The sequence below is a fragment of the Podarcis filfolensis genome, assembly GCF_964270895.1.
Source record: "Podarcis filfolensis genome assembly, chromosome: 9".
NCBI lineage: Eukaryota > Metazoa > Chordata > Lepidosauria > Squamata > Lacertidae > Podarcis > Podarcis filfolensis.
Window position 1 is genome coordinate 60,815,393 of NC_139610.1, and position 22,870 is coordinate 60,838,262.

At 41.1% G+C, this 22,870-nt stretch overlaps 1 protein-coding gene across 4 annotated transcripts in view; it reads right to left on the bottom strand.

Moving 5' to 3' along the window:
- The window catches only part of CCSER1 (coiled-coil serine rich protein 1), a 709,135-nt gene that overhangs the window by 7,052 nt on the left and 679,213 nt on the right, over positions 1-22,870 (bottom strand). Inside the window, exon 11 of one of the 4 annotated variants that reach the window (XM_083571145.1) lies at positions 21,552-21,568. The exons of the other annotated variants lie outside the window; for them this stretch is intronic. Coding sequence (XP_083427271.1) covers positions 21,567-21,568 — 2 coding nt within the window. The 3' untranslated portion in view covers positions 21,552-21,566. Of the gene's footprint in view, positions 1-21,551; positions 21,569-22,870 lie in introns of those variants that run through there. 4 annotated transcript variants of the gene reach the window in all.

The window sequence follows — 22,870 nt, forward strand, 5'->3', positions numbered from 1 at the left end:
ATCAGAGTCCCAACCATGTTCTCCAGGGAAAACCCTCACTTGCACACAAAGCTGACCCATATTAAATTATAAAGAAGCACCAGGATGCAATTTCCGTCCCGTCCCTGCAATTATGTTTCTCCCCCAAGAGAAGACACATTAAAAACCTTCCTTTTAGAAAGGAAAACTCATCTGCTGAAAGGTAAAATTCAACCAGCAAAGCTTCTCTTCTGTTGTAAAGACACAGCACAATGCACAATGTCAGGTTCTCATACACGCAACTCGAAAATCTATTCATGCTAATCTCTTAAACTATGCATGCATGAAAGGCTGAGAGAAAAAAGAAGTGACAGAGAGAAGCCTATATATGCTTCGTTCCCCAGATGCAGACCATGCAAACTTTCAAGGGAGTTCTTTAAAAGGTATGTCATAACTCGCACCGCAATTAGCACATTTCAGTTTGTCTCCTTTCAGTAGCTAGAGTAACGTTACCATTTTAAAGCTCCGGTTCATGTGTGAGAACTAGCTGTAACAGAAGTCCATTGTACTCTGTCCTTTAAGTTATTAGGCACTATAATTAGACGTTTGTTCTATCCTTTCCCAATTTGTTTGCTACTTCAATCTGGCATTTACATATACTTCAAAAACCCAACTAATATTAGCCTAGATTCAGTGCAAACCGGCACAGTGGCTGTCTTTTGACGTGTTCATTTCTGCTTCTTTTAAGAACTCAGATACGGCCACTTGAAACTAAATCTAAGGAAGCCACAAAAGCTGCTTTGATCTGCGGTGCTTGAAGTTCAGAGTTCCCCAAAGCTGCATGCTTTGTAAGTTTTCTACTTCTATTGTTTCTTAGCTTTTATTAACAGCTATTTATTTTGGAAGCACTGGGCAAGTGAAGGGCACACATTCATTGCAGAGCTGGGTATGTTTTAGTGGAGCAGTCACTTCTAAGGACCTGCAGTAGACATTTTTGGTGCAATTTGGTAAAGCTATCAAGAATGTTCATCCAAGCGCATAGGAAATATTCCTTGTGCCAAGTCAGGCCATTGGACCATTTGGCTCCATATTAACCACAACACCCTTCCCCAACTTAGTGCCCTAAAGATATGTTGAACTACACCCATTATCAATTGTCCACCCTGGATGGGAGATGATGGGAGTTGCAGCCCGAAACAAGTGATGGTCACAGGCCTAGAGAAGGCTGGTCTAAAATGACTGGCAGTAGCTCTCCAGGATTTCAGACAGGAATTTTTTCCAGTCTTACCTGGAGATGTCAGGGATTGAACTTTGGACCTTCCAGAAGCAAAGCATGTGCTCTGCCACTGAACAATAGCCCTTCCCCAAACCAGCCCTTTCAAGCCTTGCTATATTTTGCCTAACATAAAAATTTTGAGACTTATTTTGAGGATCCTTACTGTCAGAAAAAGCTGAGCAATTTCAAGGGGAGGAACAAAGAGTTTCAGTTAATCTAGTGGTGTCATGAACTGGCTGGATGCAGGGGAGAAGTGGGAGGCACCAGCTGGATAACCCCTAAGGAAGCAGACTCAGAGCCAGGGGATTGGTGGTGGGATGATGATGAGTGGTCAGAGGGAGAAGAGGGAACAGAAGCTAATGAAGCAACAAGGTTTAGTGAGTAGGAAAAGGCTGGGGCAGAGAGCAATCCAGAATCACGAGGCAGAAGCAGAGGCTGGAGAAGAGGGGGGCCAAGAGGCAGAGGAGAAGCAGGCTGCTGAAGAAGCCAGGGAGTCTCTCTCCCACCCACCCCCAGACTCCCAAAACACAAAGAGGAATGAAAAGGGTGGAGCAAGGAGAGACAAGGCAAAGGAGCCACAGGTTGCTGGGGGAGGAGTCTTAGGGAGAGGTAGGACGGCAGGGACCTTCAGTCCTTGCAACTGCCTCATTGAGGCCTGAGCTGTTTTGCCTTCTTTGAATAATGAGTTAACTTCACTGACACCAGGTGTTTTATTGCTGACCTGTTCCTGACAACTGGATGAGCCTACTTCTATCCTGTTGAATGTGAATAAATGCTAGCTAATCTTATCTCTACTCCAGCTATTTTCTCCATGTAAATTGACATATTCTGCACTTCATTGGAATTAACTTAGTGGGATAGATATGTGTAAAGGGTGTGTGGAAATATGCCATACCAAGAAGTGTTCTACTACACATACTGTAAAATAAGCCTGCTCTATGAGAAGACCAGCAGGGGGGCACTTGAATCCCAGGCAGATGACCCACTTGGGAGCTGTAATGGTGCAGTGCCTCCTTTTTGCTTTTGCAAACATTACCACAAATGTATGAGCAGCAGCAAAGGTGCAAGAGGAGGCAAATGGGGACAACCACATCAAAACAAAATGAAAAGAACTGCAATAGACAGGTCCTGCTGGTTGAGATAACATGTTGATGACAACAAAATGGATCAAACATTTGCAATAAGCATCCAGGGAAAAAACCCAGAAGACAACTGTGTAGTGGAGGAAAATTGTATATCTTTTATTGTTAACATTTTGGGAGAGTAGCAGACAATTTCAGTCCTCACCCCAGAGTGGTCTTCAGAAGTGAACTCCTTTCAACGGTTTTGCGTTATTTACAGTTTTCTTTCTGCAAAATGAAGGGCTCTTTTCATGTGCAGAAGGGACTGAGATCCAGCAGAAGCTTCTGCTGGAGAAAGTTCTACACTTCATCTTAGCCAAAAGGCAGAAAAGCAATACTGCTGGAGGAAGTCCTGAGAGTTCTCCCTGCAGCCTCCCATACCACCTCCAACATAAGCCTTAAGCCTATGGAGCAACTTGGGGGGGGGTCTGCAGGCAGGAAGAAGAACCAGCACAAATGGCTTCTTTCAAGCAGGAGTAGCCCACGATCAGTGTCCCACTCCTGGGGACTCTGGATCTTATCCTGTGAGAAACTAAAATCATGCCTAAAATGATGTTGAGAACTCTACATTTTTAAAGGGTTATTGTGATTTTCCTTTTATTGCTATCTCCTTTTCTTCCTTAAGACATTAAGCCTAATGCTTAATATGCAGAACAGGACTGGGGAAACCTCAGCACAGGGGACAAAGTCTTCCAGGTCAGTCTGTCTGGACCATGGAGTTCTCCCTCTACTCTCCCAGGGAAAACACACACACCATTGGCCCTGCCTCTCACCCCGAGTGCTTTTGCCTGGCTGGAATGTAGCCTTGAGCTCTGATAATGCCTCTTGCTTGTCTGGATGGGGGGATACAGAGAGTCTGTAGAAACTAGTCTACTATACAAAGGTAAAACTTACATTTATTGTGCCACCCATTGCTGCCTCTAACTCTGCCCATCACTGGCATGTGACCCTCATAAGGTTCCCCCAAAGAAGCACCAAAGTACATTCAATCATAGCTTTCCAAGTTCACACATTTTGACTTACTTCTTGAATCCGAAAAATCGCCAGAACAGCATGCCACTTAGGAAAGCAAAGTATCTAACATGTTTCCAAGAAGGGAGACAAAACTGAAACCATTCAACACTTTCCCATACTTATATGATTTCAAGCAGCTTTTGTGGCCCTGGCAGTTTATGTAACTGCTGTTCTAATTTACCAATCAGTAAAATCAGCTCCTTGGTCTATATTCCATCTGTTACTATGTCAACTGTTTGATTTCTCCACCATCTTGGTTTTATGCTCACCAGCTCCCAGTGCTGCGAACGATCCAACACAGAATGTAATTTAGCTGGAGTGGGTAATGGTTCTTCATTTTAGTTTATTAAGAGCCACTCTTCTTTATTGATTTTAGGATGCACCTATACCGTCACTGCATTTTTTACAACCACCTGAATTCTGCTCCTATTGATCAGCTAACACTGCCTTCCATCAATACCCTCCATGCTTGGTAAAAAAAAATTGCTGTACATCAAAATCACATATGGTGAAGCACTGGAAGTGTGCCAGGAGATGGCAGATTCACCACCTAACAAAACTTAACAGGCACAAAGTGGGTTACAGGAATAGTATTTCAGCCCCAGGACCCACTTAACACATTGGGAGAGCCATTTCTTAATCTTTTATTTGCATGGTGGTAGTGCTCCTGCGGCAACCCACCTCGGATCAAGCTATGACCCACTAGAATTGCAGACTAGTAGGTTAGAGCACAGATGAGTTACTTACTCTATGGTAGTTCCCATGCCTTTTGAGTTGGCTTGAAATCTAATACATAACACAGCTCTGAATGTGATTCTGCCTTACATAATGCATTTGTATATGAAAATCTCACAGATATATGCATTTTTATGGTCACTATATGCAAGTATAGGTATTTTGGCACATGGAGCCATGGAGTCATTTTTGTCCAAGCAACCACGCAGAAAATTCATCCGTACCAGTAGGAGCTGGTAATATGGGCCTCAATCACTGCCCATCATAGTCTGGTCATCTAAACATGACCCCAGGTGCACAGGAACCTCTCCTAGATAAGCAGGCCTCATGCAACCAGTTCAAAGGTCCCCTGCTGCTACTCTAACAAATACCAAGAGAAACAGCAAGGACTTTAAAGGATTAATGCTGAAAGCTCTAATATATTTCCTCTTAAAAATGCACTGCTATTTGTATTTTCACTAACATACATTGACTTCTTCAAGGCACCTGGAGATCTTTCCTACTATTTTCACCGTTTGAAGCAAATGGGGAAATTTTGTGGGATGTTATTGCTGCTATTTGTCATCACATTTCAAATTAACTTTCTCATAACTCGTCACACTGCAAATCCCCAAACTCTGTCGGATCCCAGCATTCAAAGAAAGATTAGAATATTTTTATGTCTTGCACTAGGATTTAAAAGGCAAGCAAGAGAAGCAGTAATAATATTTTTTACAAAATCCACCAGCAGTCAGAGGCATGATCAGAATGTTGTGAGAGTGATGCACACATCTGCCACTTTTCTCAAAAATAGCCCAACGTAACTCAGTCATATCATCATCACTGACACAAACTCTAATGCCCTGTTTATCAATTTGACCTCCGTGCATTGCATCACATTTAAGTGGTAGGGTGAGTGCTTCTGCATGCAGAAAGTCCCTGGGCATGCCCCTGGTATCAACAGATAGTAGACCACAACTACTTGGGAAAGACATTTTGCCCGAGACCTTGGTGAGTCAGAGGCTATATGTACAAATGCTTGTACATGTACAAACATCCAAAGGACATGTGCAAATGTTCTGACTTAGTAGACGGCATCTTCAGATGTTCCCTCCTGACCAAACCGCATTAAGAGCTACACTCTGGATTAAGCATCTCAGCTGGACATTTGTAGGTGGTCTTAAACAATTGACTCAGCCCCATATGTATGGGTATGAGTGTAACCCACCCAAAGTTAAAGCAGTTGTAAGTCTCCTTTATGTGAGATTAACAAGATCAATAATGACCTAAAAAATAAGGTGGATCATGCCCTTTGTTTTTGCCATTATAATTTAAAAGCACTTCAAGAAAATGATACTAACCAAATGCACTTATTCATATGATATTATTAACCTACTTTCAAGGACTGTATCCCCAAAATCAAATTCCTAGTAACAGTTCAAAGAAAGACCTTTGGAAAGGAAGCTATCGATTATTGAAAAAGGGGGGGGGGGGGTAGAAGAAACAGATTTGCTCGAAATACTCACCCCTGCATAGTATAGTGGTTTTTTGTGTGTGTGTGTTTTTAAATAAAACATCCTTCTCCCCCTTCGCCCTTCTAAACATGGTTTGATGGACTGCCGATGTTCATGCTTCTCCTCCCAGACAGAGAACAACTGTTGGGATCCAGATAAAGGCATACGCTGGCAAAGACCTGTTCATTAGCTGTCATGTTAATGAGTGGAACTATCCCTCAGCTCAAATGTTCAATTCCACAACCGTAAAATCAGAAGACCTACAAAAAGGGCAAGTTGTATGCTTATGACAAGAAAGGGGAAAATAACACCCCCTAATTATCTTTTAATTGATTTGGCTCTTAATTTTTATGACAAAATGACTGAGAGCAAGACATCCCTGAAGAAAGAATGAAAACAATCTGGCCATTTAATCATCCTCCGGCAAATGCTTTATGAGCAAAGTTTAACCAAGTAACATGAATTTCCCAAGCTAAAGCAAGGCTTCAGGTTTCAGAATTCCTATTACTGGACTAAAGCTATCTCACAACGACTTACAATGAGCCTTAATGAAAAAATTGCAAGGCATGTTCCCCTGAATAACAGTTAGGATATTTAGACACAAATGAAACCAGACCTGGAAGAAATATTCAAAAATATTTTAAATTTACTGAAATTTCCCAATTCACAACCCAAATTTTGAACACAATATTTTAATTTTTTTTAAAAATCAGATTTGCATGTTGAATGTGAAAACTTATTTTAGCATGCAAGTACTTTAGTTTTTTTGGCATCTGTTGGGGAAAGGTTCTTAAGGAAGCACAGTTGTCAATCCCCATGTAGGGCTGGAAAAAGCTCCTATCTGGAAACTCTGGAAAGCCACTGCCAAGTTAGTGTGGAGAATGCTGAGACAGAAAGGCCAGCAGTCTGAATTGGTATAAGGCATGGACATCCCTCCTGCGTATTGGCATAAAATATGTACACTCATCTAATGGCAGCAGTCAAAATAATAATACTGGCATTATGACTTGCCTTCTTTCAGATATCAATGATTAATCAGCAGCCAACACACACACACACACACACACACAACAAAATACCACCTATCAAAACAAACAAACAATTGGTTGTACTTGAGAAAGTTGTACTCAGAATAGACCAACTGACATGAATGGACCAAAGTTGGTCATCAAAATTACTTTCAGTGGGTCTTTCCTGAGTATGACTAACATCCAATATTCCCAGGGATCATGGTCCCTAAGATGCTTCTGCAGTAGCATTTAGCACAATGGAAGGCCCTTTCCAACTGTTCCATCACTGCTGGTGCCGAGTATATCTGAGTGGTAAGGGAAGAGGTGAAAACTAAGGCCAAGGGCTTGAGGATTGCAAGTCAGAAACATTCATTTCCACACCCTTCCCCCCCCCATTCAAAAATCAACCCCATTACTACTTCTAGTCATCAAAATCCATTGGACATGCATCTTCAGTGATTTGTGGAAATGCCAGCTGGCCATTCACTAGCAATACAAAAGATTATAATCTCAGTTGACACCACCTCGTAGGACAGGGGTGGGGAGCCTCTGCCTGTGGGGCACATTTAACCTGCTCTGCCTCTCCATTTTGCCTACAAGGCCATTTCCCCCAAATCAGACGCAGACTTTGGTTTTTCAAATTTCAGCAGCTGCCCCAAATCTGCCTCTGCCCAGATAATGCCCATCTGCTGCACACCTGACATCATTAGGTCTGTGGGTAAGCAGAGATGAAGGTGGGTGGCTGCTTATACAGCCACTCCCCAGAGAAAGCAGGTTAGAACTCCCCACATATCAACTGATGGGTGGGGAGTTCAGTCATGGCTGGTTCAGCTGCACAAGTGAGTTTCCCGTGGGGAGATCACTGGTGCAGCCAATCTCTGCAAAAATCAAGACTGAATTTAGATTGCTCATCAGCTGACAAGAAGGGAGTTCGATTCTGCTTTCTACAGGCTCTGGCCATTGTAAGGATGTCCGAGAGAGAGAGAGAGAGAGAGAGAGAGAGAGAGAGAGAGAGATATATTTTACTGGTCTGTCTCCCAGTCATACATTTCTCTGAAAGAGAAATGGCTTAATTGAAAAATAACCTCCATTTAACACCTTTCATTTGGAAATGGAAGAACACAGTTTTGAAGCTTTAATACTGGATTTAGCAAAATGTATGTCAGGCGCCCAAGTCAGACAGCCGGTAGAATCAGAAAGTAGTGCAAAGCTGTCTCATTACAAAGTCTTATTAATAAGTCAATGTCCTCAAATCTTGGATAGAATATTCTTTTCAATTTACCTTATAATATCCATTAAGCTTTAAACCTAACTGCTTTTAAATCTCTGGATATATTTTCACCAGAAAGCAAGAGGGGGCGCACTGAGAGTAGAATGTACCTGATGAAAAAATAACAAATCCTAAAATTATATTTGACAGACACCTACATTATGAGGTCACAGTCATGGCCCTATTGTTAAAGGTCAGTCACATTCTGCCAGACATTATAATGAATATCAGGGAAGAGGAAGTTATACAGCAGACAGTTAGGATTTTACTTCAGTTGGCTCCACATGCTGCTCACTAGGCCCCAGCCACTGACATGCTAAATCGTGTCTTCCCTTAAAGAGGGCACATGTTGCGGTGAGACCTGGAGACCAACCTCCTGTGTTGTGGGTGGGTAAGATTTGACAGCCACAACACCCGATTGGTAGGTCCCTCGATGTTGGGTTCAATCTGGCCAATGGGGCGCAGTCCAAACAGATCGAGGGACCTATATATACCCATGCACGTGACCCAGAGCTTCCTCTTTCGGCTCGTGCATTCGGAACACCCGCCCACCTCTCCCTACTTTTAGGGCATTTTGTGATTGACCTTGCTATGCCGTGGTGTGTGTTCTGTCATTGGGACAGGGGCACGGCAGGAATTTCCCCCACTTGGCTGATTGGCTGTTGCCATTTGGGTTTCACCTGCTATGTAGCAAATTGTCACAACTTGTAAGGTTGCGGATAGGCACTGGTTCAGGTGATAGGGATGGGAGAACGCTCTCGCCATCCCTATGTGAAGGGTAAGGAATCCAGGGACTCAAATGGTTTGGTCAACCCCTGAGGGGGGGTTGTGCCCATGCCTGAGTCCCGGGGGGCATCTGGGTGGTGAACATAGTCTGTTCCCATCCCGGCTTTTCGTCTACCCAGGTGTTCACCCCTGGCTGACCTACGCTGGTGCCCTGGGTCAGCGCTGCCTGCAAGGGTGAAGGGAGCTAGTCAAACCAGAGCCTATACAACGACTCACCTTCTGTAATCAATAAAGTTGTGGCCTAAATTCTGCCAAAAACCAAAACTAAAATTTGAATCAAGTGTGTCTTTATTTAGGAGGGAGGTCTCTGGGTCTGAACACGCAAAACCAGCCAACCCTTCATCATGCTAGACTCACCAGGATTAGCCTCTCCCAGGTGAGTCAACAGCCTCTCTTATCTCCTACATCTTTCCTTCCATTTCACCATCCAGCTTGCCAGTCTCTGCACCTCCCCTGTGAAGAAAATCCTTATCTTGAGAAAGAGAGAGAGGCTTTGTCCAGGCATTAAGAAATGGGAGTGGGCGAGTGTGGAGGGAACATGGGGCAGCATGTGCCAGCCTCTCCCCCAACCGCAACCCCTACTGGTTCCACACCTGACTTCCTTCACTGAGTGGGAAGACTGGTAAAGGAGTTCATAATAATTTCCTCATATTTTTGTTTGCATTGCTCTTATTTCCATGGTGTATCCTCACCTGTCTGGTAAAAAGAAATAGTCTGTTCATTTAGCATCACATTAGTAATGAACATTTCATACTGACATCAATTTATTTGGATGGGTGTTTCGGTGGGTGGGAGCATTTTATTCTGTTTTATTGCCTTTTTGTGCATGCAGCACCTGAGGGGAAAACTAGGATTGGTTTTGCTCTGAGATTAAACTGCTTGGGCTCCTTCTATCTGCTTGGAAGCAGATAAGAGAACATGGCACAGTAGCCCTTTCTTTTAAATCAACATTGAGCTCTTCTATTTCCTGTGCTGAGACACTGCATGTTAATAATTGCCAGTGCCTACGATCATAAAAAAGGAATACATAAAATATGAATTGTATTCAGCTCAAGATACGCAGTGCTTTCGTAAATACTGTAATGAAAACCTGGCTGACAACGATTGATGCAAAATGCTTCTTGTACTATGGGATGTGTCACTGTGCAAGGATAATGTCATTAATATACATGCAGCACAGTAGCTCAATCAGCACTGAGATTTTTCTCTTTTCTGTCCCCCCCATGCCTTTTATTTGAAATTGGCTTAATATTTCTTCCTCTCTACCAGCTCCTTTTCTCTCAGTAATCAAATGACCAACAACCGTCAATACCTTCAAAATATCTAAATGAAGCAGGCAAGCATTCATTGGTAGCAGCCAGTGAAGTGGCTACTAGGATATAAGACAACACTGAGAGAGGGGAAATTGCATAACCTCACTGGCGAGTGTCAGGAGGTCTTGGTGGAATCTGCTAAAGAACCCTGTGTTGGAATGGACCAGTATAGTACCCTCCAGATATAGTCAGACTGCAATTCCCATCATCCTTGAACATTGGCCATGCTGGCTAGACCTGCTGGGAGTTGGAGTCTACAAATACCCAGAAGGCCCCATGCTGACTCCATGTGCACATTGGCCTACACATTGCCAAAAAAAAAAAAAAGAGGAAATACATCACCTAAAAAAGAGGACAGAGATCTGGGTAACATTTGTATGAGCTGCTTTATATGTATAGATGCAAATTTAGAAATAATTACTAAAATTGGAATATAACTACATCTCTCCAAAGTGGGAAAGACTGTGACCAGGTGTCTATCATTCTGCTAGACAGGTACTAACTGTGGATAGGCAGCTTCAAAGGACTCTACTCTCCATTGAGATGGTTCTTCTTTAAACCAAGCTTGACCCAAGTAACAAATAAAGAACTACTTTAATCAGATCAGGGGTGGGAAGCCTGAGGCCTTCCAGGTGTTGTTGGACTATAACTTCCATCATCTCTGACTGTAGGCCGCACTGGCTGAGGCTGTTAAACCACATCTGCAGGGCCACTTGGCCATCTTCTCTGAATGAGAGGAGTTTCCTCTGGCAGTCGTTCATAGAGACAACCCAATACTTTGTAAAATAAGGCACACAACCGCCTACATACACTGGTGCCACACAACGTAGATGATGATGCCAGCAGTCTAGGTGCAGCTAGAATTCAAATAATAATGCAATATATAAAATAAAAGAAGCAATAGAAATACAACTGAAAATCACTATGAATATCCAATGTGATGGGTGTGCAATCTCCCCTATTCAGACAAAAAACACCCACAGATATGACATGGGCCACCTAAATGAAGTTTGCAGACCACTGGTGGCCCACAGATCAAAGTTTGGGAACCTCTGCTCTGCAATATTTACTTGAGGTAAATGACATTTTAGGTATTTATACTGCTGAGTATTAAGATCTGTGGAATATATGTTAAATGAAGCCTGGATTGTCACATGTAATCTCCCCCCCCCCCATCCTGTTTTTGACACCTAAAGCATCCTCTGACGTTGAAGAGCACTAGGGAGCCTCTACATGTACAGAACGTCATGGCTGATTAGAACCATTGCACTGCGAAAAAGAAAAAGAAAAGAAAAGAAGCAGCACTATATGAGAAAAGCTGTGAACCTCCTTTCACAACAAAGCCCCCACCTTACCTCTCCTGAAAATTCACAGCCAAGTCTTTTGATTCTTTATTAGTTGAATTTATCAATTTCATGAGGCAGGACAGCAGGAGAGATTCCCACTGACATTATTATATAAAATGATTATGTAAAACAATTATTCTTACTGGAAAGGTTTAGTTTGTGCATTAAGAAAAGTGTGGTTTTAATGTTCAGGGCCAACCCTTACGAAAAATTCTGAAAGAATTACAAATGCCTCGGTATAATTTCAATCAGATTCTGAATTAATTCTAATTAACTTTTCCGTAAAGGGAGTACAGTCACCATATCCCTTGGCAAAAAACTGAAAAAAGAGAGTTTTTTTACTTCAAAAAAGCAAGGAAGGCAACATTGTAATGCACTTCATTTTAGCAATTAGTGCCTATGCAGTTATTTTTTCAAAAGGTGTATTCATGTTTAATGAAAGACCTCAATTAATTTGTTACAAAGAAGCATTTTCTTTTCTGAAATATATTCGTAACTTTGCAGACTAAGGGCATTTGGCACTTTTGTGTTTAGAGAGCAGGAGAGAATTACACACACCTGCAGATTTGTGTGTGAGAGAGAGGCGTTACTTAGACAGCTACCTGTAAGTTTCTTTCAACTCAGTGGGCTTTACTCCTGAGTAGAGTATTGGTTTGCACTGTTAGTAGCAAGCACATATCCACCATAGTGAGATGTATACTCCATAGCTCATTTTAGCAGATTGCTCTAATAATAATAATTTATTATTTATTATTTATACCCCGCCTATCTGGCTGGGTTTCCCCAGCCACTCTGGGTGGCTTCCAACCGAATATTAAAAACAATACAGCATCAAACATTAAAAACTTCCCTATTGTTTTCTGGACAATAATTTAAAGGGAATCCAAAGATGAATTGTTTAGTTATTTTCCCTATAGTCAAGCCACTATGACCAACATATTGTAATTATTACTTCTAATCAATATTTCCTAATAACCTTTTCCAGGAAAGCTTGCAGCAAGGAGATGTCCCTGTTGCCTTATTCGGTGTAATGGTCAATTTTCCATGATACAAGCTGTGATGAAAAGCTCTCTCGATTACAGTTTTCATACACTCGTTCTCTCTATATTAAAGTTGACCTCAAGAGGACCTGAGAGCCTGCTGACCTAATCACCTCCCAGGAAACATGGTGCCTTAGGGAGCTGTTACATGCCTCTTCTTTCCCAGGAAACCACAAAGCATTTCCCCTTCAAGCAGCAGAAAGAATTAAATGCATAGAAGTTGGTGGTGATTAAGCCCACCACCTCTCGAGTTTTCAGATAGTCTTTGTCTTCAGTAATTCTATCTCAAGACTTGGCAGGCAGTGTCCAACTTCAGAGCTCTGTCTTCCCATTAACTGGTCCAGATTTAAAAGTGACTTGCCAACTCCTGGCTCATCAGGACATGAATCCCAATGGGAAAAAGCGATGGGTGGATCAGTCTGTTTAAAGTTGACATGAAATGAAATATGAAGAAGATCTGCAGAAGGGACATGGAAAAGAGTTAAGAGCCTCGGACAGAAGATCACTAGGTTGATGGACCATATGGAATTGATAGAAAGGACTGGCAGAATCCGAGACCAGGGAGAAGAGATGGTGGAAGAAGATTGGAAAAAAGTTTAAAATTTATTTATAGAAATATTGTAAAATTAATGAGTGTTAGAAAAATGTTGGAATGAAATTACATGGCTTTAGTAGAAATGTTATAAGGAGTTAAGGACAAATAAGTTTTATGGTATTAATGGTAAGATAAGGTTAAAATAAATTAAGATAATTATATGACAGAAAACAGAGAAAGATGGAAAGGATTTGCTGAAATAATTAATAACTAGAATACAAAAAAGGGAGGTGTGAGGAGGTCGATGAAACAAGTAAATGAAAGACAAAGATATGGAAATATTGGATGTGTTTTTAATTGTTTTTGCTTTTGTTTTTGTTTTGATGTATTTTTTTATGTATTGTAATGTATTGATTTGTTTTGTTTAATCTTTCTCTTTTTTTCTTCTTTCTGTAATCTTTAAACTTTTAATAAATATTTTTTTTAAAAAAAAATAAAGTTGACATGAAATGGAACCAGGACAACCCAACCGTCTTTCCCCCCTATAAAGCCATTCATGAAGCCAGTGTCCATAACCTAATTCCATCCATTTCTGTACCACCAGTCATAAGTCAATCCCATCCCATTTCTGTACCAGTCTGTTATTGCTGTTTATTGCTAGGTTTTTGCAGCATTCTGCCGATAAAAATGAGAATCAAAATGTCCCTCAAAACTTACAGGTTGTGAAGTTAGGGGGCATTTCAGTAATTCTGGAGGTGGGACCAGGGGCAAAGTGTTTGCTTGACTTGCCACTGACAGGGTTTGTGTCACCGTGATGTTTGTGCTATTCTTGGACACACCAAAATAGCTAGGCTTTGGGTTCATATAGTCTGGACTCTGCCCCTTTCCTGCCCAGTTGTCAGAAACTTTTATTTCAAGAGCTGTCAACTGTACAGTTGTACAGTGGTACCTCGAGTTAAGAACTTAATTTGTTCCGGAGGTCCGTTCTTAACCTGAAACTGTTCTTAACCTGAAGCACCACTTTAGCTGCGCGATTTCTGTTCTCATCCTGAAGCAAAGTTCTTAGCCAGAGGTACTATTTCTGGGTTAGCGGAGTCTGTAACCTGAAGTGTCTGTAACCTGAAGCATCTGTAACCTGAGGTACCACTGTAAATGGAATCATACCGGGAACTGGGACACTTAGGATGGCCATGTGATCAATTTATTTTATTTGTATTTATTAAGAAAGGTTTATAGGCCATTTAATCATGAGACGCAGCAAAATTATCTGTAAAATGCAGCTAAAAGCTTCCAAACTGTTAAAAAAAGTGTACTTAAAATAATTATCAATGAAACACTGATAAAATTAGCAAAACATTAAAAAACTAAACTATATGCAGGATAGACTTGCTGAAATAAAAACAGGTGTTTAAAACAAGATAGTGAAGGTGCCTGACTAACGGCCACAGGAAGAGAGCTCTGAAATCTAGGTACAGCAACACTAAAATATCAGCCCTTCAATAGTTATAAAATCAGAATATGACTGGTGATGACAGTATTCAATATTACTTCTCAGTCATGGCACCAAGTAGGTGATAATGGACCAGAAGCTAATAAGACATTTTGAGCGACAGTTAGAGGGTACAGGAGCCATACCCAATCTGGTGTCCTTCAGATATTATGGACTGACTACAGCTCCCATTAGCTCCATTCCAGTATGGGCAGTGGTAATGGATGATGGGAATTATAGTTAAAAACATGGTTGTGGATTATGGGAATTGTAGTCCAAGTAATATAATGAGCAGCACGTTGGGGGAGGCTGCGGTGTAGTGATAGTGTAGGGAGATCAGTAAGCACAGTCCCAATTCCTCACCCCCCCGCCACATGCACTCACAAGGACACCTGCAGGCATACAGGCTTATCTTCGCAAGGCTCTGGACTTTATGAAGCACCTCACCTACACTCACAATTAGGAGTACAACTTTCCCAGCACTGAAGGGATTGGCAAAAGAGAAGTGGAGAAATACTAACAGTTTTGTCAGCTAACATAACAAAGAACAGGAAACCTGCATTTCTATTCTCAGAGTGAATAGTGGTGTAGCATGCATTTTGCATAATAAAGTCTGTAGTCATTGCTTTTTACACTTTCAGGACGACCGAAGGCTGAGGCATGTAATGATTCAGCCGGGGTTGGCAGTGGATGCCACTCTTTGTTCTGCAGGTTCGTCACCTTCTAAACATAACATACTTCAGAGACTTTGTTTTGCCTTTGCTAATCTGTCAAAGACTTACAGTGTTCAGCCGATATGAAAATGTCTCATAATGGAGAGGAAGAGCTCTTGGGATATCAAAGTGCTGCAGGGAAGAGATGTCACAGAAATGCAGAAGGTAAATAAATTCCCCCTCTCTCCCCATCGTGAGTTCCTAGTAAATATCTACAACGTGCTCTGTCAATACTGATGTTCAGAACATTTATCAAAAGATGTGATGTAATTGGGAATACATATTGAGAATATATATTGAAAGGGGATGGGGACAAGGTTGAACTTGTTCCATATTGCAGGGAGGTTATGCAGGGAGGAAACTATTCTAATGAACAAAATAGCTGATTTGATGTGTACTTGGGCACAGCAATCTAAGCTACCTCTCACTTTGGAAAATGGATCAGTTTTCTTTCTGAAGCAATAACAAAGTTTTCCCACACTCATGATGATGATCTGATGATAGACGTTCAGTGCCCTTGATCTCTAAGCCTTAAGGTACTATCTGCACCATACAGTTAAAGCAGTATCATATCACTGTAAACAGTCACAGCTTCCCCCAAAGACAGCTTGTTAAGGGTGCTGAGAGTTCTTAGGAGACCCCATTCCCCTTACAAAACTACAGTTCCTACAGTTCCCTGGGAAGAGACATTGACTGTTAAACCACTCTGGAAACTAAAGATCTGTAAGGGGAATGGTGATCTCTTAACAATTCTCCACACCCTTAACAAACTATAATTCCCAGGTATGATACTGCTTTAAATGCATAGTGCAGATGGGGTATTCATCACTTTAATGATGGAATGTATTTCCGAGACAATGAGAAATACATGTGGGGGATGGAGTGGCCTTCTTCAGTCTCTCAATTTTCCATATAAAACCTGTCTAGTGTTCCTACACCTCTTGAATGTCTGGCTCTTGTTACCTTTTCAGTCTTTTTAGCACCAGCATTTCTTTGATAGAAGGTGCTTGACACTGACATTTTGCCAAAATTGAAATGTGATGTGAATTTAGGAGTTCTCCATCAGGTGAATCACTTGGGGAATTTTGCGAGAAGCCTAAAGAATTTGAATAAGGCCAGTAAAAATTTCTCTGGGCAGTTCTGTTGCACACACCTAATTTGATCCCATGTTTCCACCAAAGTGGAATTCAAAGAGTATTAAAGGTATTTTGATTATTATTGTTTTTAGTTGAGAACTGCGCTGGGACATTTGTGAAGTGCAAAAGTTGGTGGATAATTAAGTTCTGATCCACACATTAGTCGAAGAGGTGCAGATCAGGTCCATTTGCATTGGCATTTCAAAGATTGACTTCTTCAAGCATCCCTAATGCAGCAAATACATATTTTTAGCTGGCAAGCAACTCCAAAAGGGCACCTTGGGGACATATGCACTGTGGAGAGAGTTCTTAAGCAAGTTTCCATTTGCTTTTCATGAACTCATTTTGTGGCCCTCATACATGGTTATTAGTATATTTATTATTGCTAGTTTATTATTATTAGTATATTTATATATTAGTATATAAATATATTGAGCAAATTGATCTGGTCCATTTGTAGCATACCCCCAAGTGTCAAAACTTGCACTTTAATGTCATTTTGAGCTTTGGTTGATGCTGTATGGCGTTTCCTGCAATAGCAAAATCAGCCTTTCATGTCCTGTTAACATTGAAACTTTGGTGCTTAGAGCCAAAGGGTTTGGGGAAGATATTACAGCCACAACAAATTCCTGTATTTATATTCATTACGATTTAGTGTACTGCATGTACATAAAATCTTCCATGTTTATAGGGAACTCTCACATGTTGCCTACCTGCCTACCTGCTTTGCAGAGCTATAGAAGCCATTGACTAATCTACTGTGATGTCCTGGAACATTCATAAACATTCTAATTTCTGGAAGTTGATTCTTCGGTCATAAAGTGTTCACTCAGGGGAATTAACAGTAGAGCTGCGCACCACTTCTGATCAAATTCCAGATCACAAACTGAATAGGGCTGATTTGGGTCAATCCAGGGGTTGCTGTGTATGGTTCAATGCAGCCCAGGATTTCCCCAGTACACTTGGATGGACCCAGGGCTGTCAAACATAGGTGCTAGTCACACAACTACAAGTTTAATCTGGGTTTGCAACTCTAAATAAATATCTGCTAAGCAACAAGGGGGAGTGAAAAGGAGATGCAGGCAGAAACGCTTACCTGTCCCTTCTTAAGTAAGTGTTATAGCAGGGATGGGGAACCTGTGGTCTTGTTGGGCTATAGCTCCCTTCATTTCTGACCATCAGCTATGATGATGGAATCTAATAACAGCTGGAAGGCTACAGATTCCATCTCTCTGTGATGTAGCATGGGAGATGTTCCATATGATGTTTACCAGAACATTGGAAGCAACATTGTGGAAGACGTGAATTCTGGTTTAATGATGTACTTCTCAGCAACAAATGCCGGATGTGGAGCCCTAATGAGTGGCATCTCCAGGGGTTTGTGACAGAGTTTGCCAGCTCTTTGAAACATATATTGGAGGCCATGGTGTGCATAGAGACACATTTTAGGTCCTATTATTGTACCTTTTCGAGAATTGTTTGAGTCAGAAAATGGAGAAGAATCCATTGCTATGAGGACAGCAGTGCTTTAGGTTTAGAAAGAGATTTGCAGCACTTGTTTGCAGCCTCTCCATTTTGTCTGTTCGTCCACATTTGCTTTTTCTAAAGCTAAACCACTTTTCATAGCAGAACATTCCTGAAATTGCAAATCAGTTAGTTGTGACTTAACTCTCCAGCAAAACCTAGCTAATACATGGGCTGAAAACATGCTACCATTAATGTAATGAATACATTAAATGCATTTAAAACGGTCTACTGCAAGTTGTTGTTGTTGTGTTAAAGACCATTTGTCTAGTCTGTGTGCTTAAGAGCATACAGCTTTGACAATGGCAATTGCATCAAGCTAGTAAAGAGCCATCATTTGTGTTGAGATGCTTCTGCTAAGCAAAACTGCTTTCACCTTCAAGGGCATAGTGGAATATTGCCATAGAGACCATCTATTTTTAGAAGTAACTACTGAAGAGCCCCCTTGTGCTTTGTACTTCCTATTTTGTATTTATCATGGATAAATATCACCTTAATTTTTGTGGACGTATACAGTTTGGGGCATAGGAGCTGTGCAAAGTGGGGTCATATCCTGTTCACTGCTTTACATTAATGAACTGGGAGATCCATCAGGTGACAGTTGTACCCATACCTGAGGTTTCCTGGCTCAGAGTCCACAACACCTTATGTTGAGACACAGAAATACTGCAACATCAATTATATTATTTGGTCTTAGAGATGATATGACTATATTGCTCAAATCTGGGCAGCAACCAAGTGCTGAATGCAGAGACACACTCTACAGCAGTGGTGTCCAAACTTTTTTCAAAGAGGGCCAGATTTGATGAAGTGAAGGGTCGTGAGGGCCGACCAAAGAGCTTTTTTATGATTGAAATTGTAGAGCTTTTTTTAGGGTTGAAGTTGTTGAGGGTTTTTTAGGACTTTACCCCAGGAAACGAACTGCCACAGGGACCAGATTAAACTGACCAGTGGGCCGGATTAGGCCCCCAAAACAGACTGGACATGGTTTTAAGCTGTCCTGATAAATGGTTGGGGCACTGGATCTTTGCCAAACCAGCAACTTCCAATTTCCAAGTGGAACAGTTGGATTTGAACAGTTCTGGTTCATCTTCTCCAAGCTTGGCTTGATGATGCTCAAAGAGATCTTGATTTTTGTCAAAGCTCTATGACAGGGGTCAGCAATTTTTTTCCAGCAGGGGGCCGGTCCACTGTCCCTCAGACTTTGTGGGGGGGCTGGACTATATTTTGGAAAGAAAAAAAATGAACAAATTCCTATGCCCCACAAATAACCCTGAGATGCATTTTAAAGAAAAGGACACATTCTACTCATGTAAAAACACGCTGATTCCTGGACTGTCTGCAGGCCAGATTTAGAAGGCGATTGGGCTGGATCCGGCCCCCAGGCCTTAGTTTGCCTACCCATGCTCTATGATTTGCCAGGAAGATCAGTCAGGCCTCAAAGTACTAAATGGGTGCCTATCCCTCTCACCTGGCACACTGTAAGCTGTTGTTCTGGGGAGCTAAGGGGTGGCAAGAGACAGCTGGCACAGAGAGCCCTCAGTGAAGCTGTTTCCTAGTGTTCATAGCCAAAACCTTCACCTGGACCCACTGGCAATTCCTGAAAGACAACTCCTCCAATTTATCCTTTGTTCATGTGTAATTGAAGTCACGTGGCTCACTCCTTGTATGAATGAACTGGATCAGGCATCAGAGCTCATTCTCTGAATAGCCCCACATCCTCATTTATGGAAAGCTCGCCCAAGAGAAGGTCACCAGGCACTTTCATTGCTGAGTTTTGGGCACTAGGATTAAGGCTGGTTTTTTTTATTTTTCAGGGCATTTTCATGAATAATTTGTTGAAGTATTGGACTCTGAAACATGTTGTTTAATCATTAGTTATATGCAGTTTTGGTTGTTGTTTCTATATATTATTTAAGAGGTGTATTTATTTGAAATTTATGGCTGCTCACATGTTTGTTTTAGCATTTTCTGTTGTTTTTAACAACCTGCTTTTGTAGTTCTAGATTTATTTTATTGTTGCATTTTATTTTTATTTTGCTTGTGTTATTGTTCATTGCTTTTATAATGTTTAAGTTTAAAAGCAGGATGCACACATATGGTGCAGTAGATGTCAGAAATTTGGACAGCGCTGAACAATTTGTCAGAAATTTGGACAGCGCTGAAAATACCAGACGACTTTTGTGAATGTTCAAAAACTCATAGAGATGCATTCCCGAATGATGACACCTACCTTAGTATTGTTGCTGGCATTCCACGGCATGCGCCTGGAATGTGAGGAATACATATCTATTTTAAGACATTCCTCAGAGTTATTGGGGATTGGCAGCACTTACATGTGAATGTCTACATTCATCAACTTGTGTACGTACACACACACTGCTGAAACTAGCATCTTTTTTTATCAAACTCCTAAGTTAGATGCCAGTCCCAAGACATTTCCTTCCTTCCTTCCTTCCTTCCTTCCTTCCTTCCTTTCTTATCAGGCAACACTTGCAGTCCTTTCAAGCTTGTTTATTTGGGCTTCAGCTGTTGTTATTTATTGGGTGTATTAGTCCTCTCTCTCTCTCTCTCTCTCTCTCTCTCTCTCTCTCTCTCGTTTTACGAAAAGTAAACTTAAAGCAACTTAAAGACCAATGCAAAGCTAAAACAAAATAAAAACATTGATATGCATAAGCAGCGTAACATATCCCACCCACTGAAAGAGGCTTATCCCACTGACTTCAATAGGAGGACACTTGGGTGAATCAAGTTCTCACCTTGTGTTCAGCATTGATTAGAACATTCTACCTGAAACTGATTTCTTAACTTAGAAGGCTGCGCATGCACGAGGAGAATGCTTTTGTTCCTAATTTATGGTCCATTCAGCTTGCATAATTGTTATGTGTTGTTTCATGGTGGCTGGCGAAGCTCTCCGCAATCTACACAATAAAATGTAATGATCTACTCTTTCCACTGCCTGTTTCTCCACCAAGCCAAGAGTACCAAGGGAGCCAATAATAAATGATCCACACGAACTGAAATGTTAGGGAAGAGCTCAGAAAAGTTATTTTCACATTTTGTTCACCAAATAGAGCTATGACTTGTGTTAAATGCCAGCTGTGAGGTATGATTGGTCTGAATACCAAGAGAGCATAAGAGATTCATGCGCTAATGAATCAAATCCTCCCATTATAATATAATGTGTTCCCCCCCTTTTCTTTTTAACATGCTTCTCTTCAGCATTTTCCTCTTTTAATCATCTATAGCTCTTCCCTGCTCACATCTCACTCTCAGTCGAGACAAATATCTTCAAAGAATAGGCAATTTTCATAGCCATTAGCAACACCCAGAGTACAACTGCTGTAGCTGTTATTTTTCTATTATTGTAAAAGGGATTTAGATTAGTTACACCTTGAAATGTGTGCCCTCACTTACGTTCCAGGAAACAAGATTTGCAACTTATTTTTCTACTGATATCAAACCTTATTCTTGGTCAGTTGATGTATGTATTATATCCTCTGCTTTCGGGTGCTGAGATCCTCCTTGACTTTGACTGAAATTAGGCTATATTTATACAGATGATTTTGTTTTTGGTTTTTTTAAAGAGATAAGTTTATGGTTAATACTAGTGTTCTTGCAGTGTAGAATCATATAGTGATTCTTTCCCCTTAAATAGGCCTGAATGAAAAGAAAGCCATACACATAGGATTAAGGCTGTAATCCCATACACACTTACCCCCTGAACTCAGTGACACTCACATCTTTGGGATGGAGATGGAATTCAATTCAGTTTGTATTTAAAGATGAGCACAGCTAATTCATACTTTCTGAAACAATAATCGAACCACAGCACCAGCATCCTTAAAAATTAACATTTCTCCAAATTTGCAGTGCAGTTTTCCACAAAAATCCACATATTAGGGCAAGGTGTACATATAAATGCACATGTTAATGAAAATTACATGCAAATCCATCATATTAGGGGAAATTGCTTGCAAAAATTTGTATATTTGTCAAAACTGCATACAAATATGTGATTATTAGGATACATTCACACTAGAATGCTGTTGAGTTTTCAAGAGGATATTTTTAAATGGCAAATTGCTGTAAAAAATTTGAAGAACTGAGTTTAAGACTGCAGAAACAAAAAACTGGGAGAACCAAAATGGACAGGTTCTTCCATCCCTAGATCAGAGTAGACGTTCATATGACTGCAGTGTAAATCATTTGCCGGCTCAGTTCAGAAAGCATCAAGCCTCACTTAGCAGGAGAGATCAGCTCAATTTAATCAACTTTTTAAGAGAATAGATGTCGTTAATAACTTTTGCCTTTACAAATCATGCCACTTGCCTTGTGAACAGCTTCAGCATTTGGGATACTGAGCTTAACTGAGCTGTCCAGAAGACTTTAAGCCTTAGCATCTGGCAGTGATGCTAATTTGTAAGTCGCCATCCACATGAGTCTAAATGTGATTTACATAATAACAACTAAAAATAAGCTTCTGAAACAGTCCAAAAAAGGACAACTAGAGATAGGTTTGAAAACAATAAGCACCTAAGGCAGATAGACCTTTTAACCCAGCTGGGAAAGCTTGTTGAATCAGAAATATTTCTGGAAAGTACAAACAGAGAACACATGTCATATCTCAACAGGGACCCTGTTCCACAGAACAGGGGCAGCTACACTGAAAGACTTCTACACTGGTAGAATCATAGAACGATTTGTTGGCAGGGATAGTACTTTCAGCAGTAACTTGTGCTCACCATTGAGGCAGGAATCTTTGTTGGTGTCACTGAGCAGTTCTGATCAGAGGGACACCTACACCCATACAAACGTCCCTTGTTGGGCAAAAGATTCCTGCATTGCAGGGGGTTGGACTAGATGATCCTTGTGGTCCCTTCCAACTCTTATGATTCTATGAACCACCCTCCCCCCACCCCGCTCAGATCTGCTGGTCAGAGGTTTGGATTTCTCTGTCTGACATCATTTGGATTAAATAATCAAGTTTATTCAAACTATTTCCAAACTGAACTTAGTTTGCCCATCAAAATGGCAATGCTGTGCTGGCATATATACAGGTGGGTGAGACAATGTCAGTGCAATGATAGGAGAGTTTGTGATAAATAGTG